Raw genomic sequence first — 20,655 nt, forward strand, 5'->3', positions numbered from 1 at the left:
GCTATCGATTGTTTTTTTTTTTTGGTTCGTCCGCTTTCAAACACGTAACTGATGTCTGCCATTAAAAGAGGCCCGAACCGTAATGTTGAGCACCACAACACTGATGTGCAATAAACCTCAGACCTGTAATTCGAGGTCATCATTAATGTGTTAAATCGGAGATGAGCCCTTTTTCGCCGAGAGCAGAATTCCCTTTTTTTAATTTGTTAAGAGGATTTTGCTCATTACTCTCATTGAATTGTGCAACAAGAGTTTTAAAATTGCGTTAATGTTCATGTCAAACCATATTCCCAATGTGTCAAATTGCCTTTCAAAACGCAGAAAACAAGAAGCATGACTGGATGCATCGATCAAAATAAACCATTTTGGATTACAGCTAAGCGAAAGCTTGTAGTACAAGGTCCATCTCCTTCCCAAAAAAAAATATAGTTGGGACTCACCTTACCAAAAGAAGTGCTTTGATTTATGACATTTCAAACGTAACAGATTTCCGAGTTGGTGCAAGGAAGTAACAGCAAAAGTAATGGATGAAATGAAAAACTTTGGATATAACTTTTTTCTTGATGAAACAGCTAATGTTTTATGTTGTCGGCAAAAACGTATAAACCTTTAACACTCTTCTAGAAACTCTCAAAACTCTCCAAACATTTGATCAAGGTTGTACGTTGTTGTTGTTTTTTTGCCAAACAATTTGTCACCCAGGCAAAAAAAACTATTGTGTTTTAATATGGGGAAGAAGACAAAAGGTTAAACATTTCAATTTCTTATAGCTAGTTGGTGGTCTCATGACTATGAAGGGGAAAATGTGTAGATGTCTGCAAATCTGGACACTCTTCAAATATTCATTCATTCATTCATCTGGGCGGCCCGGTGGAGCGAGTGGTTATCACGTAGGCCTCACAGTTCATGGGGTACTGGGTTTAAATCCAGGTAACGTCCAACTGCAGGGAGTTTGCATGTTCTCCCCGGGTCTGCGTGGGTTCGGGGTCAGCTGGGATAGGCTTCAGCACCCCCCATGTCCCTAATGAGGATAAAGCGGTTCAGAAAATGAGATGAAAAAAGGACCTCACAGCAGTTGCAAATTATGTACAGCAGTGGCCCTGTGGATATTCTGTGGGTCGTCACGCATGGAAACTCGTCCCAATTTGCACTCCCAACTGGAGACTGACAAATAGTTTTGACCTCACTCTGGAGGCCCAGAGGTGCATAGAATCTCATTCTCATAATCACTTGTTACTAAGGGAAAGAATACAGACAAAGATTGTAGCAGAATAGAATTATCATTGTAAAAGTACAACCAGATTGAAAGTGCATCGACAAATAAGAGCAATGTTTTTTTTCTTGCACATTGAAAACTTATATACAGATTTGTGGGCAATGTTCTTTACTTTGGTAAAAGGGAGCAAGAATAAACCCTTGGAAGAGTAAATTATTTTTAAGCTATTAACAATTGCCATCACTCAAAACGATCCCTGTTGCTACACTGACCAGCGCCTGCTGTGCTGCAGGAGGCGCTCATTTTCAGGTGCTTTTATACAATTATACCCAGAGATCTCGTGCCCGCTGACATAAAGAGTAGAGTCTGTTTATGGAGATGTAGTCAATATCTCCTTTTCTTTCCGTATGAATAATTCATAGTTTAAGACACTATCCCCCCTCACTTAATACGTACGCTCACTTAAACACCCACACATCTCTAATACAAATGATGGTTTTAGCTGACAGTGTAACAGGATTTAAGGTCCCAGTGGGGTTTGGGCCCGGCTGACGATGGGCGCTGTGACTGTCGACGTGACACAGAGGGCCGGCCGCCCCTCCTAATCTCCCCCTGAGGCAACATCGCAAAGCGCCGATCCTGCTGCACCTCTCTGGACACACAAAGGCCTGATTATCATTCATACGCTCAACAGAAACACCAGTCCAATAGATAACAGATGACACATAAGTACCGGCTCAATGGTGCAATATGTTTGGGCTGACCGAGTCTATAGGGACCAATGAATCTTTAAGCGAGAGAGCTTCAGTAAAGCCATGTTGGGCTGAGGGGTGGAGTAAAGGGGGGGTCTTACAGGTGAACGTGGCCTTGAGTGATGCTTGGAACAAAAAAAAGTGTTATGCTTAGTCAAAAGCAACCACGTCATTTCATTGTGGCAGTAAAAGACACTAAAATGCATCATGTGGAAATATAAAAATTGTGACAGTTTGAAGACAATACTATGCAAAATAATGATGATCTTTCTGCAAACGAACGTCATGAAAAGTCTCCCTTGACACCTCCCACATTTATCCTCATTGTTATGCCATATCACAAACGTAACAATTTAGGACAGGGGTAATCTAAAAATATATATATATATATATATATTTATAGTCGATGAAAACATCTGTTTACAACTGTACGGGGCATTTTTACAGGGTTAAAGTGGCATACTCTAGATTAGGGCTCGGGAACCTTTTTGACAGAGAGAGCCATAAACAATTCATATTTTCAAACGTTATTCTTTGAGTGCCATACTCAGAATTTAAAGGTAAAATTACATGAAAATGTGAGCATTTATTCTTCATTTTACCACTTTGAAAGTAAAAAAAAGTTTGTGGGTGAAGGCTAGATCATGTTGGAGATGCCAAAAGAATATACAGCAGATATTGTGTGTTAATATGTATATACACATATTAAACATTTTACTCAAGATGTATTATTCACAGTCTGTGAATTAATTATCTTGAGACGAGTATCTCAAAAGTGGCTCAAGCATTATTGAACTTCACAGTCCCATTGCTACCTTTCTGTCCCAAGACACAACTACTGAGTGCACTTGGAAAATAATTGTGAATCAGCGACACAACTAGTCAACCTCATAAAATCCATACAGAGGTCCATGAAAGTCTGAGAATTATACATTTTGAGTATTTGCGGTGTACAAGCTTTCAAAAGCAAACTAATTCTGAAATTGTAGAATCTTTACGTCACAGAGATGATTGCAAAACTGTCTGGTAAAAACTTTAAGAATTTAAATATATATTGTTGAAGTCATTCATGCCAAAGAAACTGAAAGTAGAGATTTGCCCACCTAAATCAATCCCCCAGTACGGAGTTTTGGCAGAACTTGGCAAGTGTATGACAAGAATAAATGGAAGATAAATGCAAACCTGAGAGTCTGGCCATCCTAATGAGTCAATTTACATCTAAATGTGACGACCTTATGGGAACTAAAAGCTTGGAGTTTTTCCTCGAGGTTGTTTTGGCGTTCTTACAAATAAATACCGTTAAGCTTTTCACTGCATTTGTCACAAATTCGATTCCCCAGGATGACTTTCAATCAAAAAGCCAGTCACAATACGATGTGGAAAGAAACCCGGGGGAGCCATTAGAGGTGTAAATATCTTTGGATTATTTCAAATTCCCTTTTGATGTCAATCCATTTGTTCTGCTATAGATATGTCTCCGACGTTCCCTTTGACCTCTTTGCTATAAAAGACTCGAAATGCTCTTCAAAGGGGTTTGTTACCCCGCGAAGGTCACGAGGCGATTACGTATGGCTGACTCACATTTTTCCAAATCAGCAGACTTTTGGCCTAGAAATAACAGGTCAAACCAATGAATTTAATGAACTCGCCAAGACACAATGAAAGCTTTTTGCCATTTGAACCCCTGCAAAGGGATATGGGCAGGTCAGCAAGGCCTTTCAAGGGTTCTGTACACAACTGTGACAGAGTGGAGGCACTTGAGTGTCCGCGTTGACAAGTTGTTCAAAGTGCCGGGGATGTCAACGATAGTGCCTTCACCCACACTGGCTCCTTTGTTCCAGGTTTTGTGTCCGCCAATACAAAAGGGCAAGGCGGCAGAGTGCCTTTGGCTGGCTTGTGTTTGCCTTATTTCTCTCCGCCGAATGTCATGCCGCGGGAGACGTCATTGTGGCCAAAACAAAGCGGAATGATGGCGCAGAACAACTTTTGATGGCGACTGGCTGCTCCTCCCTCCTTTTTCAATTGACTTTCCTGATCCTCCCCTCATTGACTTTCTTACTTTTCCTTCAATGTCGCTTTTCTTCCATTCCATTTTTGGCACTCTGATGTTTCTAACGGGAACATTCGAGCAGAATGACAAAAGATCACAGGAACATAGGATGGGAGGACATTTTATCTTCGGCCCAAATTCCCACTATTACTGCGAGCTCGCTTGGATGCAGCTGCGAGGCCGTTTTTTTTTTTTTTTTTGTGAGAACAAACATCTTTGAGCATATGCTAGCTGTGTGTTCACTTAATTGACTCAATTGGAGACTCATGGGAAACCACAGAGGGGGGTAAGAGTTGAGGAGGAAAAAGGTCAGAGAGCAGGCAGAGCCGAGCATAAAAAAAACGTAAGAAAGAACTCATACAAGTTGCTATTTTCAAGAATTTCAGCACAACGTATTAAAATGAAATTAGGTGGGATTGAAAAGGAACAAAACATAAAGTTTCAAAGCTGGGATACTTGAAGGAAATAAACAAATCTTAGCGGTTGCTTGAAAGTTTATGGTTTTCTCATTAATGGCCTCCTGTGGTTTGCACTATTTCCTCCCCATTCATCTCACATTAGTTTCTTTTCAGGGGTCGCCATTGTTTCGCAGTGGTCATTTTTTTTTTCCATGGGGGAAGCCATTTGACTGCCAGCACAAACTTTGACTTTTGAGATGTAGACAAAAAGTTCTTTAACCTTTTAAAGTTAGGTCTTAAAAAATAGGCACCGTTAAAATGTTTAGGTTATTTTCGGCGTGTTGCTTTAAAAATAGCCAAATATATGATATTTGATACATGAATGTTGAACAATATTATGCGATTTTTTCTCCCTTTTATGATGTATCCTATAAATGTGTGGGATTTGTGTGGGATTTCTTGCCTCATCGTTCTTATGGCAGCTTCTATGGTCCTCTCTCTCTCTCTCTCTCTCTCTCTCTCTCTCTCTCTCTCTCTCTCTCTCTGTCTCTCTCTGTCTCTGAAGAGTTATGACAACACAAGAAGTGTGAAAAGGAGATTTAAGCTAATTCAAAGTCCATATACGAGCAAGTGTGAGAGTCGCTGTGTTGACGGGTCACTGCCCATCTCGCCAGGTCCCCCCTACATTCTGCAGTCTATTTGGGAGGCGACACGCGGCGGGGTGCTGTCGGGAGGTAGTTACTTTTTCACCATTACCATAGAAACCAACACACTGGCTCTCAGCTGGTCAAGGCCAGGAGTCCACCGACTTTCACACTAATCTAACGCTATGGCACAATCCAAAATGGATCTCAGCACTTAGAATAATCAGCAATTATACTTGGTTCAAGGACAAAATGAGCTTCCTGGGGAAAAGAGAAAACACCGGGACATGACTGCATCGATGTTTTTGTGTTTTTTGGGGGGAAAAACATTCTTTATTACATTCATACAGGACAGCAGTTTCAAACAGGGGCCAAATGCGACTAACGGGACCAAATTTTGAGGCCACTATTTGACATCTAACTGTAGTGTTAGTGTTGTCTGATACTTTTTTGGGGGTAAAAAAATCAATTATTTGAGTAGTAATTAAGAAAAGAGCCGCCTCATGGTGCTAAGGTTCAATTGACTGACTTCGATTGATGCTGGTGGCAGAATGATTAAGAGATTTCAGATCGTTTGTCTCTCTGTGTGCCCTGCAGCTAACTGGCGACCAGTCCAGGGTGTAGTCTGCCTTTCGCCTGAAGTCAGCTGGGTTAGGCCCCAGCAATCCCCGCAAGATGAGTGAATGATAAATAAGAAAATAAACTATAAAAAGCAGATTTAAAAAGTGCCATGAGTCATTAAACAAATCCAAAATGCTTAATAAAATAAAGTCACAAAAGTTGCAATAGATTGAAAGAAAAGAGAAATAAGGACTTGAATTAAAAAAAAATTGACAACTGCAAATGTTATTTGTTACTTTGTGTTGTTTGAAAAATCTTTGATGACCTCACTTGAGGTAACGTTTTGACTATCGCTTCCAGCTCCTCCCAGTTAAAAGTGATTGGACGTCAATAGCCGTCAATAGTCCTTTTCAATAGCAATTTTCCTCCCTTCCGAACTTCCACAACTGATGCACCGTGACTTGCAGATGTCCACTCCAGTGTCCACTGTCCACAAAAGACTTTAAAGTCAAGCAATGTAGCCTTTTACACTCCGTTAATTGACAAGAATCATCCAACTTAGAAACACAGAACTGTGATACATCCTCAACAAATGACCATATACATTACATGCAAGGGCTGATAACCGGGCATTGTGAAAGGTAGGAGGTCAGAGTTCAGCAATGATCCTCTCGCCTCTGGCAGGTGCAGCTCACAGGAGCGAGGGGAAGCGGCCCCCTCATCTCTTCCACCTCTTCACGCTGCTCAGCGAGAGAAAGGGAGGAGTGTAAATGAGTGCACTCCAGAAAGCCATCACCTGCTCCCTCCACCCTAAAGTCCCCGGCGACTCGGCCAGACAGAGATATCCTCGCGCCCCGGCCCCAAATTTTCAGCAACTCCCAATTAATGAGCGGGAGGCAAAAGGAGAAAGCGCGAGGGAGGACTAGCTCACATGTGGACTATTCGCATCCGTGCCGCGATTCGGTCTGGCTGTGTTTTGAGTAGATACACATTCACCGGCATCAAAATGTACATTTGTCATGCCCATAGAGGAAAGTGAATTGGGCTGAGAGGAGCATTGAATTTGCGCCCAGGGGTGAGGTTATGTATTGATGGATGCCCCTCCCAGCTTCTCCCAGATTCCTCCTCTATTGTGACTTTGAGTGAATGTATCCTCTTGCTAAGGGCAGTGGAATGTGTCTCCTCAACTCCTGTGATGGATGGGGCCTTGTTTTGCACTCCTCCAGCCCCTCCCTCCGAATCCCTCTCTCTCTCCCCCAGCCTTTGACTCTTTCACCGCATCCTTTTATTCAGCGCCAATAAAAGTCAGCGATTCTTCAGCGGCCCTTGCGCAGATCTGAGAGCGGCTGTTATTTTTCATCGGGAGTGTGTCACACATCACCATTCAGCGGCGTGGTCACACAAATTCAGACACTGGCACAGAGGACCAAGCAGGTGGGGATACAGGGCCAATGAATTATTCAAATCAGGACAACCCTTCTTGTCCTTTAAATTTCATTTAAATACAGGCTTAATGTGCTTCGAAGGGAGTTCTTTGAGGTTTTTGCATGATGGGGCTTTTTTATTTTTTAATTGTGGGGAGGAAAATCAATGAATGAATGAATACGTCAGTAATTCTACCAAATTGCGATATTTTTTCTTTCTGCTTTGTTACCTTTTGTTCCTTTTTATTGTTTATGACTAAACTGAATAAGAGTACACTACATGAAAGTTTTTTTTGCTGTAGCTAGAGAGCCAAGATTGTTTTAAATTATCAGTCATTTAAACATTGAAAATCCTAAGCGGTGCATAGTATAATTACAGTGGGAATCTTAAAAACAACTATAGATTGAGGAACATTTTCTTGTGAGTATGTGAGTCAGAAATATCAGTCTTTTTCCCCTCGTTTGTAAATAAGACAAAAGTGTAACAGTTTTATCCACTCTTGCAGTAATAACCGGAATACTTGGAAAACAACAGACTGAATTCAGTGGAAAATGGACCTTAATGGTATTAACATTACTCATGTTCCATGTAACAAATTATTACAAATTTAACAAGCACACCAAATTACCTCCTTATTCTGGCCTCGAGTGTGCTAAAGTCCTCTCTACTTTCTGAGGAAAGACCATTTCTGCTCATTTCCCTATTTTTAACAATAGAACCAAGCCATTAAGACAAATTAATGTCATTATCAAGTCTCTGTGAATATGAAAAATACCAGCAGCTTTAGAGGCTATTGACAATAATGAAATTCGCTGTACAGGTACTGAAAAGAAACACTCCAAGTAATTATTTTCTAGTAGCTTGTTTGTCTGCCATCCCTTCATTTGCTTTCATCTCAATTATCTGACTCTGTGAGCATGTGGAGGCGCATAGTGCTCTGCGGCCCACGGAGCGAGGGCCCTAATTGGCCAATTACCGTTCTGTTTCTGGGCTTTTAGCACCGGTGGAGAGCGGAGGGAGACCGCCATGTGTGGCCATGAGGACCTCGCATAGACGAGACCTCACAAAACAAAAACCACCGCAACACTATATGGTGGCGTTTGGGAACAGCTGGTACGAGCTGCACTAAAAACACGAAAAGTGACAGCGGCTACAGGGCAAAACAAACTCTCTGTCTCAAACGTGCGACAATAAATTAGGTAATGTTGATGCAAAAGTGCCATTACGCCACTGCCCGTTCATCTCCATGGGTATTGGCTGCCATTCAGGGTGATAGAGAAAACTCTATTTCATATTACCACATAAAAACACACTATTTGCCTTCCCACTGTTTAATGGCTTTTACCTTGGATGCTATTTCATAAATAAACTGCATGGGATGCCTTGGACGTCCAATCAATTCAGACAAGGAGACGATGGCAGCGATTGGTTGAGTTGATTGGACGCCTACTGCCATCAAAGGCTATGACGTATCTGATGTTGATGTGTAAAGTTCCAGGAATGATGACAAAAGAGATAAATATAGTTGCAGTACTGTACTACTCTTTTTCAATAACAGAGCATATTTTACAGGAGGATTATGAAAGTTAGCATCTACTTTCAACCCTCCCAGCCTCTACTTTGTCTAATTTTCATATTATCCCTGATCTAGTGCGCTCTCCCCCTCACTTTAACATTCTGTCACTCGCTGCCAGGATCATGTTGCTGGTGTTAATTAAACCCTCTTTGGAATCATTTCCTTGCACAAGTGGCCTCAGTGCAGCACCCATTAGGCAGAAAGCTCTGTTATCTGAATTTCCAAATGTAGCTCAACATTTATTAAAGTGAAATTCATCCCATAATTGCCCGCCTCGGTATGCCCCATGTCTCCCTCTTATACCTCCAGGGCCACCTGCTCGGTGGCACTAACTATTTACCGGCATGACGCAGGGTAATTAGACCTTTGACCCAGTCCAATAAGAGACAGGTAATTGCGTTAATAAAAAAAAATTAACAGCGGCAACATGAGGATCATTATGTAAAAATACCCTATAATGATGCATAAGCTTTGCTTCTAGGCAGATTTCAAAAAATGACTCACAGTGATTTAAGGTTGTAGTTTCAAATAAAAAAATTTCAGTGAATTGAACAAAGGATTTGTTGTACAATTCAGTAGACAAAAATAAACCTATTTAAATTTTTTTAAAAGAAAAAGGGTTATTTGTTATCACTCCTTAAAAATCACTTACAATTGAACGATTTTTTCCCCAATTTAAAAGCATAACAGACTAAAATAAAAGAATAAAACACTATTCATTTGAGTTTTAGGTCTGCCTACTTTTTACCTGTGATATTTTCTATAGTTTCTTCTTATATTGACATGCAAATAAATACATTTTTACACAGTGAACAATATTCACATCTGTGTCTATTCTATGATGTGTTTTTTGGACAACAGAAACACCAAGTTAAAGACACCATTCAATTATGTGTTATCTTGTTAAATTATTCATTTGAAAGTCATCCCTTTTACATAAAACTTGAATACACACCAGATCCAGAAAGTTATTCATTTTAATAGTGACACCCTCTGGTGCAAAATGCAACTGCAACACAACATTCCATTAAAAGTTTTAAGAGTGCTGATAAACTTGTTTTTAGCGTGAGCAACAATGTTTCCCAAGAGCTTGACCAATAAATATATACCCCTGACTTTTGAACAGGGGTGTGCAAACTTTTTGTAACCACTCTTCAAAAGAAAAATAATGGATTTGAATGTATCACCGGATTATCCCGAAGCAATTGTATTGATTCGCTTTCAAGAGAGCCCAAAATACAACTAAAAGAGGCATTAGAACACAAAAAAATGCTATACATTTTTTACAGTTTATCCTTTAATTCTAATTGTTGGGTGACAACAGTTTGTTTTGTTGTGATACAAAGGCTGAATAGCAAGTAAGGCAGTTGCCTCACTCATTTCAGACGTGGTCAATCGGTATTTACAGCATCACGGAGGAATTGACCTTCACACCTCACACGCTATTCATTCACTATAACTAAATCGAGGTGGCCCCCCAAACAAGAAACTGTTTGCTGAGAAACGACCAAAGGCTTTGTGCCATGACTAAACTTTTTTTTTTTTGGGGAGGGATCCATGCAAACATTGTGCGTGTTGCAAAGTCGCAGCCTCAGGCAGCGTCCAATTAGCAAACCAGCAACATGGCTTTTATTGAATGCCCTTTTGCAAAACCTTTTTAGATTTGATCAGTCGAGCGTGCAATCATCCACCTGCTACTTCAAAATCATGTTCTTTTTCCAGATGTCTCCTAAAAAAGAATTTAAATGGGTTTTCAAACATGCAGAATTGATGGAAAGCGTCAAAAGGCTTTTGGGCTACAGGACTATTAAGATTACCACATTATAAATGGCCCTTTTCAAATATATATATATATATATATAAAAAGAACAGGGCCAAAATCTATCAAAAAGGTTTGATGACAACGTAAAACCAATGTGGAATTGATATAAAATAAAAATCCAAATGAAAGTCATAGTGGTTAATTGGAGATGATTTGAATAAAGTAAATTTGACTTTAAGTGGATGAAAGGAAGGCCAAGGCTAGGTAACTTTAATCCAATGACAATATGAGAATGAGTGACCTGTGTATGAAGCAGGTGATGGCTCTCATTCTACACTATTTGTTTAAAACACTTGACTAATTCTTCATTTAAAGTCCGAGGAAAAAAACAAAGATTATGGCTTCTTTGTGTTGCACTGCATTAACCATATTTAGCTTTAGCTGATCATTTGACTGTGAAATCTATGGAAACACTCATTTCAAAAGTCGAGTGGATCTTTTTTTTTTTTTTTATATCAGAAGCCTTGTCATCACCAAGAAATTTGGTTTTTAATTTTTAAAAAACATGCAAGGGGGAAAAAAAAGGTAAATTTGTTGTTTTCTAAACGATTTAAACCTATCGGTACACTATTTGGAGACGTTAAAAATGAGCTCACAAAAGCCTCTTCATCCAGGCCTTTAAAGGAGTCTTTGATGGCAGCCTGAGCCAAACAATTCCACCAGACCCCATCCTGCTCAGTAAAGGCCTACAAAGAGCCTTCCTGAAAAGACATGCAATTGTGGGAAATAATAGAAAAGCAAATGTTGAGAAATGAGAGCTTAGAAGACTAACACATTTAATAGAATGTGTACGGTGGCATTCCCAGGAGAGAGCCAGAAAACAAATGGCGAGCAGAGAAGGCTACGGCGTGAGGTCAAATTGTGTCGGGCCGAGTTACGTTCAGATGAGTGCACCGCCGCTGACCTGTGGAGCAAGTGTAGGCCGGCGATGACGGCTTGAAAAAGCCCGGTTGCGTTAAGAGTTCCTTGATGTCATTCTATCTCCACTGGGCCATGTTCCTATAGTTGACAGCCTCCTGCTTTGGTGACATTATTTCTCCTCAAAGCTGCCTATCAGTGAAAGCGTCCATAAAATGTCCACCTCTGTGAAAGGCCACATGTGTGATCCGCTAACAAATTAGGCTTTTCATGAATTAGGAACAATGACGGAGGATTTCAATGGTCAGTTTCTTGCTGAAGCAAGGCAGCTTGTCATTTGTATCAAGTATATAAAATTTGGGTAAAAAGCAGAGTTTAATCATGCATTTGTATAGAAGGACCCATCTGAAAGATGTCATTTTAAACAATTGATAATTCTGTTATTTTTTTCTGAAGTGGCATATTTAAAAGGTTTCATTGACTTGGAACAAATATGTTGCTTCTATTACTCTTGGTTTGATTGGATTTTGTTTGTCTGTCTGTTGTTATTTGTGCACTATGTGGTGAAAGCTTTAAATATTATTATACTGGTATAATGACAATAAAAGCATTCAATTCATTTCAATTCAATTCCATTGCTGTGCCTTCCTATTTAAATATATATACACTATACATACATTAGATGTCCAACCTGTCAGGAAGCTTAAAATTGTGTACAAGTGAGGGCTTAAATAACGTGCAATTTTAACAGCATAAACTCTAGTGTTCATTGGAAAAACTCCACTTTTAGCAGGTGAAAAGAAGAGGTCTAAAGTTGGTCATGGACTTATAACGTACCAAAGGGCAATTCAAGTTGCAAACTTATCTTTTTGTCTTTATATCTCTATTAGCAGTGGAATAATTGAACTCGCGTGCCTCGTGAGAGTCGCACTGACGGCGGTAAGACCATTAGTTTTTTGGGGGGCTGCACTTCTTTTGCAAGAAGACATTGTCCTTTTTTCCCCAAAAAACTAACGCACACGATGAGATTCCTGGGCACACACAGTCACACAGCTTTTAGACACTCATTAGCTCTTGCTAATACAATAAGTGTCACCTTCTATTACATGGTGCTGGCAAAGATATCAGGATTGGAAAGCCACCAAATCTTCACACAAGGGGTGCCGCACTCTCATGGCCAGTATTGTCTTTCAGCCACAATGACGAATTGTTTTCATTTGCGCCTTTACGACTGCTTTTAAACACAAATGCATATAGATACATGTTTTGATAAGTGATTAAAGTTTCTCTACTGTAGATAGATTTGGCATGTATGTAAAATGAAAAATTTGAAATAGAATAACACATTCCTTCAAAGTGTGAATCTTATTCTTACTGTCGGGTCTTCATTGGGAGTGGGCAGCTGTTTAAGGAGCTGCCACACCCCACCCTATTGAAGCCTGTTGTCTCCCATATAAACAGCACATGCAGAGTTGTTAAAAATCTTAATTAAGACTCTTAATTCTCCATGCTGTCGCCTGAGCAAAGCTGTGCACTCACGTGAAAGACTGTCTTTGTTATCCGGGTATTTACACTTTTTTATGCTGTCTTGGGTTTGACTAAGCCCAAAATGTACGTCTGACAGAGTCAACCCAGTTTAGATAGGGGAGTGGGGGGTATATTCTAGTGTATTGCAGGTGCTCCCACTCAAAAGAAAAAAGACAAATGTTTCCAGAAGTAAATATTTAACTTAAAAGCATCATAAAATGAGCATACATTTTGAACCACTTGTACTTTTTAGTACCTAAACTGATTAGGAATTTGCAAAAAAAATGCTCATTAAGAAAACTGTGATGCCAACGTCATTTTCTGCAATCCAAATTATTCCATTATGCTCACAATTCAGTCACTATAAAACCACTAAGGCATAATTCAAGACCAACTTCACAAAGATTATTATTACCCTACATACATCACAGAGAATCTGCCCTACATTTCAACAAAAAACACAATAATGAGGCAACAAGTATATGTGTCAATCTTATAACGATTTCCAAATGCAGCAAGAATGCTCCCTATCAGCAAGCAGTGGCAAAGGCCACGAAGTCTTCTGCATAAAACCCAGCCCCTAAGACGACTTGAGTCGAAAATGAGCGTGACGGGTGTTAAACAGGCGCGCGAAGCCCCCGCGACACTGACGTTTGACAAGATGATGGGCGTCGGCAATCCTTATCATCGAAGCAAACGATTTATAACCAGTGTCGAACCCACAGTAGAGCTAAATCTTTTGCCATTTCCCAAAAAGTTGCAAATGGTAAGCTATGGTTTCAAGGTGCAATGTTTTTACATGCATGAAAACATGCCTGTTTAATTTGTGTTAGTTAACCAAGTGGTTTGTTTGAAATGATCAGTGTTAAAAGTGGGAAAGAATTTCCTTTCCTTGTTACTTAGCACTAAGTTGACCTCAGTCCTTCCTTCCTGACTAAAAGGTGCCAATGACTGCTAGTTGGGCATCATAGCGAACATGCCAAGGAGGTGCCCCCCACGCTCCCCCCACTCCAGAACCATTTGGACCACAGGGAATGGGTTAATCACATTAGAGGCCCAGAAGAGAGATGGGAAGTAGACAGTACCGTGACAGCCGGGGTAGCACTGGCACGACTAATCCCGTTAGAGCGAGGAAAAAGGGGGACGCCATCGCGCCTACAAGGCTGAGAAAGAGAAAAACATTTTCCCAGGAATGAGTTCACCTGTATGGTAACTGGGAAAAGTTGCCCTGTTGATGCCTATTAGTTGAAACAATCACACTTGGCACATCCAACTGTTTTTTTTTCTTCCACCCTTCATGCTGGGTACCATTTTATTGTCTGTCTCTGGATGAGGAGAAAAAAACAAAACAAAACAAGCAATGGCAGACAGTGGCATTGAGAGGGAGATCCTCTTTCAAGGCCCGGTAAAAGCATCAGCTTTCAAGTCTGTGCCATCAACACCCCAAACAGTGAGAAGATGGGGGGTGCTGTAAGAAGGACAGGGTTTACTTCTTCTGTCATTGTAAGTGCACCCGAGTTCAACCTTAATGTAAACCTTTGCAGGCAGAATATGAATAGGATGCTCTCTATAAAAATCTATCCTGCTGGGTAATCCGGCAGATGGCCACAGCGGTGGACACCGCGAGCGAGGCTGGCCACTCCAGGGGTAACGGCGAACGTCCGATCAGCCGCCACTCTTCAGCCTGCGTCCCTGGGAGATACGGAATCAAGATTCCTAACTCCCAATTCGGCGAGGCTGGGAACCCGAGCCGTCACTTTGGATCCATCAAGTTTCTTCTTAATCTCTCTGGCCATTTTTTTCTTCTTTCTCCTTATTTTTTTTTTTGCATCGGCCCCTTTTGTTGTGGGGATTATAGCAAGTGGTAAAACAGTGATTTAATGATCTTTCCATGGCTATGTGCACCACTTAAACCATGAGACAAACAAGCTAAGGCATTCTTAGAGTCACCCCCACTTAAAGCGGCTCAGGAGCTGTGAAGGCTTTTCATGCGGTATTAAGCTGCGCCTGATTATTTTTCCCACTCCTCTGTGATGAGTGGCGCGCCACTATGGGAAAATTCAACGTTTTGTCTTTTCTCCAGGCCTATTGTAAACAAGACAAGAAGACAACTGTAGCTTAATTACATAATGGCACTGCCACAACGGTACAATGAAGTATTTCAAAAGAAATATGTCTCAGACAGTTGCATTTCAAAAGATGCTTTTCAATGATCTTATGAACACCAAATGTATTACAATAATTCAGACCATTTTGTAAGTGTTCAAAATGGGAAATTTAAACCAGAATAAACTTGTTTACTTTACTACTGAGCACTACACATACTGACCGAACACAAAAATATTCAGTTTCTACCAAGGTATTAAAGCACACAGTTGAAGTATACTTTTATTTGTACTTTCCATTAAGTTAATAGTGTAAAATTGCACTGCATTACAATGGAGCTGAACCCAATATTTTGGGTCCCTTACTTATAAATTTTCAAAACACAAATCATAGATGACAAAATGCAGTAAAATATCAATTTGCTTATTTAAAGATTGTACCGACTATAGCCAGCAGACGGCACTACTGGGAGAAGACATTTTATTCCTGTCATAAACCAGTCATGTAAATCATTTTTCACTAAGTACTATACCAAGAAAAACTTGACAACTAGATTTTATTGCATGATAAATAATAAAATTGTCACCTTATGAGCAGCTTCACATAAACTCTCTGGCCAATGATGAAGAAGGGGGGCACATATTATATTGAGGTTAATACCACTGATCTGAAGATTATTTGGACATTAAAAACAAAGACAGCCCCTAAGTGGCATGTTCCCCAACATGTAAACAATTCACAAGAAAACAAAAATAACAGGCTTATGAGCATATAAAATGCAAATAAATGTGGATGTGCAGCTATTATGACAATATATTTGATGCCACTAATATTAAGAACAATCCTATTAAGAAGGCTGTGCCAAAATTACTGTATTTTATCTAAACAAAATAATAATAATGACGCTAAATAAGTGAATAAGTAAATGAATAGTTAAATAAGCAAGTATATAAATACATACATGAATCAATGAATGATAAAATTATTCTAAAAATAATGAAAATTGAGCATATTTCAATTAAAACTTTTTTGGAATGCATTATTAATGCACATCATTTGTAATCCAATCACTTTCCAATGATGGCACTCCAAGGTGATTCCTAATGTTGGATCAAACAATGTATTTATGGAATAAACAATCTCTGTACAGTTTGTGGGGTTGTAAATATGACGATGTTCTACTTATAAAGAGTTAAGCCTTGATATCTAGGTTACAATACTCCCTCCCTCAATCCAGATGAGACCATCTGTGATAAAGGAGTGATGTGTGTGAGTGTATGTGTGCGTGTGTGTCCATGTGATGCTTTTGAAATCAAAAGCTAGCCTCTCCTTGCACTGGTAATCCAGGTCGACTACAGTGAAGTATCAACTGAATGACTTGTGCTTATTTACAAGAATGGGCAATTGCAAATAGGGGCAAGGCAAATAAACAGACAATTAAGAGGAGCACACATGGAAATGGCCTAATCACGGAAACTGCATTTTGGTCTCACTGCAACTTTCCTTGAAATGAAAAAGTATGAAATTAGAAGGCGAAAAGGCAAAAAAATACCCGCTGCCCTGCAGTGATAAGTATACTAAAATACTTTTTTTTTTGATGACTTCAAATTCTAAATTTCTGAGTTCCATATTTGGCCTTTTTAAGGACCTTGGCTTTGTAACCAAAATCATTGAATGGCCCTCAAATGCTCAAATATTTTGGGAATTCATCTTGTTTGAAAAAAATCTTGTCACACTAATGACTTTGTCTATGGTCTGAAGTTATAATTAGGCTTTAGGGGAAAGCACACAGGATGTCGGAGGTTGGCCATGCCTCCAAGGGATTGGCCGATCTAGTAAATCTGCTGGGTAAATCCCCTCATGTTGTGATTTAGATTGAGAGGTCATGTTGTCACAGTGCATTCCGTCGGGCTCGGATGCCTCCAGTATCTACCTGGCACACGACAGCCAGAGGATTACAAAACAGATTTTCAATTTCAATTAAAGATACCAGGGTGTTCCCTCCTCCTTTCGGCGTGCCAGTCAAAATTCAACAAATAACATATCTAACGCTGACATCAACATAGGTAGGTTATTACTTTGAGCTTTTGTGTAACTATGCGTGTTTGGGGGAATTTGTCAATGTCCTATGTGTGTGTGCAAGTTCCCACTGATGCACTTTCACACACCGTATAGTGTATATTACCTGTGGTATTTGAGTTTTACAGAGGGTTTATGTTTGTTGAAGTGGAGCATAATATGTCTATGCATAAGTGTATTGGTTTGTGAAATGAATTGTGGGTAATTGTATTCATGAGGAAAGAATGAATTTTTGTTGCATCTCCTGTTGAATTGCAAGTACCAATTCTTAAAAAAAAGATTAAGAACAGAGTCATTTTTAAAAATTGAGGGGTGGTATTCTGGGCTACTGTGTTGGTTAACACATCATAATGATTCTTGCCTCCTGCATTAGTTTGTTAATTAAAATGTTGTCATTCAAAAATTGACATCTTAATTATCAGTTTCACTGATGATATAGCAACCCATTTGGCTAACTTTTTTGCAAGCAATATCCATACATTTATTTTAATTTTTCAATCATTTAAAAAGGAGCTCGCTCATCCCTCCATTTTTTAAAAATCTACCAATGGGCACCATTTGGTTAGTTAAGGAAAGGTTGGAGTAGCAATTGAATAGATTGATTCATATTTCTTTCAGAGATGGAGAATGGTTTAATGAAATGAATGTCAATTTGTGATCTAATAATTCTAATGTCTTTTTTTTCTCAGTGGTACGAGATGTGAGAAGGTGTGATGCCTTTAATCAGAAGAGCCGTTGAACCCCGGCACCTGTGTCAAACCGCAGTGCCCAACGGGATTGATTGCGAGCTGGAATGTGTGAACAACAATACCTTGTCATCCGTCATCCGTCAACTGAGTAGTTTGAGTAAGATATTTGAAGTTTAATGGGCTGGTGCTTGTTTGACCAAATTTAAAATAGACAATTGGATGCAATATGACCAGCAAAGAGAAAAATAAACAAGCTATTTTTGGAATAAAATTCACACTCATGTTGGATATCAGGGTTATAGTCACTGACATACACATGCTCAATGCCAATGTGATGAGATTAAGCAAAATTATGAGGGTTTTAGAGTTTAACGCCAAGCTTCCATGCAGAGATAAGATGGAGAATGGGAGGATGAAGGACAAAGCCATTCTAATAACATCGTATAACACTCACTGCCATTCTTATGGTTTGCTTGGGAAAGGATCACGTGGGGCTTCTGTAATCTACACAGATTAATTGGATTTAAAAAAGCACACAAACAATTGTCATAGTGCCCACCCAATGTGGGGTAGACTATAAAATGGATGGATCTTGTAAATTATATAGTTTATTTTATTTTAGCAATGTAATTTCTTCATATTCAATGTTAGCCAAAATGTCATGAGTTGTGTTTTCATCAACTAATTGATATTAAGCAGACTGTTGTTGTGGTTTCAGGCAAACATGCAGAAAATGTATTTGGTGATCTTTTTGATGAAGCCAACATATTTTATACACGTGCAAACTCTCTACAAGACCGCATTGACCGCTTGGCCATCAAAGTTACACAGCTTGACTCCAGTGTGGAAGAAGGTCGGTTTTACATGGTTTTTTTTGGGTCTGTGTGAAGGGCGAGATATAATATTAATTGTTGTTGTCATTTTAAACAATCATACGATTGTTTTGCAGTCTCTCTTAAAGCTATAAACTTGAGGAAAGCATTTAAAAGTTCTAAGATCCAGGATCAGCAGGTGTTGTCCAAGGGGAGCACTCCAAACTCAGTGACTCACATGTACGAGAACAGCGACCGAGCTCCTCCTCTCAGAGATCTCACTACTTACAGGTACTCTACAAAATGTTGGTCTATTTTTGTTGTATTGGTGGCCAGCCAAAAAGGGCAAACACAAGGTTGTTTTTTCTTCCAAAACAGAGAGGACGGCACTGACGCCATGAAATTCTACTCAAACCCGTCTTACTTTTTTGACTTGTGGAAAGAGAAAATGCTGCAGGACACAGAAGACAAGAGAAAAGAAAGAAGGAGGCAGAGAGTGAGAGCATACGCCATATTTGATTTCCCTTTCCTTCACACTTCACTGACTACCTATTGGTCATTACGAAAAAAAAACACTTTTTTTACTCTTCATTCAGGAGCAGAAACGTTGCGTGGAAAGCAGCACCCTCCAGCGACAGGTAAGAAAGGTGAGGAAGGCTCGAACCCGCAAAAACGAATGGAACATGATGGCCTTCGATAAAGAGTTACGACCAGATCACAGCCATCCTCAAACCTTGCGGCGAGGAGCATCTTCCGAAGGCTCACTCTCCCCGGATGCCAGGTTTGTACAATAAGAACATCCCCAACGTCACCATTTTGTGACGTCTAAATCTCCTTTCAACAATGATTTTCTAAATCAAAGGCAAAACGACATACATAACGTTGTTCCTTGTTCTTCTAGACCTGACCTTCCTGACTACCCCACCCCTCCTGTGCCATGCCACAGTTCTACCAATAAAATCAAGACACATGGGAACGCACAACCCTCCCCACCTGCTGAACACGAATACCACAGTATTGACGTCGACTATAAAACAACTGCAGTAGAAGTTCAGACTACAGACCCTCAACCTGCCCAAGGCCCACATATCCCTTCAGCCAAGACAGCCTTTGTTTACCCCCCACCCGCAGCCTATAATGGAGCCCATTTACACCTTGGCCCAAGTTTCCCACTTCCATCCGTGCCTTCTCTGAGGCCTTGCACCACTCCTGCACCCCCAGGTCCCCCACCTGCACCTCTTCCTCCCCCGGCTGTACCATCACACCTTTCAGGGATACGTGGAATTATTGGTGCGGAAGTAAAACCAGTGAGAGATGTGAGGAGTGATCTGCTATCTGCAATTCGCATGGGTGAGTACAGATCTGCCTCCATAGTTGGGAAATTCTTTTGAGATGATGTATAATTGTAATTCCATTTATGTTCATTAGGCATCCAGCTGAAAAAAGTGCAAGAGCAGCAAGAGATGCAGAGTAAATACGACCCAATTGGAAATGACGTGGCCACCATCCTTTCACGGCGAATTGCAGTGGAGTACACAGACTCTGATGACGACTCAGAACTTGATGACAATGAATGGTCCGATTGATTGCTGGAATGGACCTTCTGTGGAATTTGAGACTTTTTTTTAAACTGTAGTTTTTGGACTTTAAAGTGCACCATCAAACAGCGAGGTGGATTTCATACACATAAAGCGCACTATTCTATCATTGTAATGCTTTTTTTTCCTTTAACATTGTTTTATTCATCATTTAATTTAATTTATGTTTTATTTAAGTGATACAGTTATGCTCCAAAAGAGGTTTCAGATCATTAAGCATAAACAGAATTCATGCATTTCCCAGGCTTTATGAGATATGTCTTCAAGTAGCAATGTGAAAACTCACGAATGGCTGCTGCAATCATTAAATTTAGTAATTTTCCTCATCTTTTGCATTGACACAAAATTATCTTAATGTTTAATGTCCGATATAAGTTTATATATGGTTGCTCTTACTGTATTATGCACCATGGAGAGCCTATCTTTTACTCCAAATCTCTTGTTGTCTTTTTTGTTTTTATAGATCGTGCACACACAAAAAACTGCAATATTGCACCCCTGGCTGTACTCTTTACTCAATAAAAACAAATAAAAATACTACA

General features: G+C 39.9%; 1 protein-coding gene across 1 annotated transcript; it reads left to right on the plus strand.

Annotated features, from left to right (window-relative positions):
- Positions 1–16,820: 16,820 nt before the first annotated feature.
- wasf3a (WASP family member 3a) lies at positions 16,821–20,586 on the plus strand. The gene is made up of 8 exons (XM_077740647.1): positions 16,821–17,001; positions 17,704–17,860; positions 18,422–18,556; positions 18,653–18,806; positions 18,894–19,011; positions 19,112–19,296; positions 19,417–19,865; positions 19,944–20,586. Exons 2-8 carry the CDS (start codon positions 17,728–17,730, stop codon positions 20,099–20,101), a joined length of 1,332 nt encoding a protein of 443 aa, XP_077596773.1. The 5' UTR covers positions 16,821–17,001; positions 17,704–17,727; the 3' UTR covers positions 20,102–20,586.
- Positions 20,587–20,655: the final 69 nt, after the last annotated feature.

Source organism: Stigmatopora nigra, chromosome 19 (genome assembly GCF_051989575.1).
Source record: "Stigmatopora nigra isolate UIUO_SnigA chromosome 19, RoL_Snig_1.1, whole genome shotgun sequence".
In the NCBI taxonomy this organism is placed as follows: Eukaryota; Metazoa; Chordata; class Actinopteri; order Syngnathiformes; family Syngnathidae; genus Stigmatopora; species Stigmatopora nigra.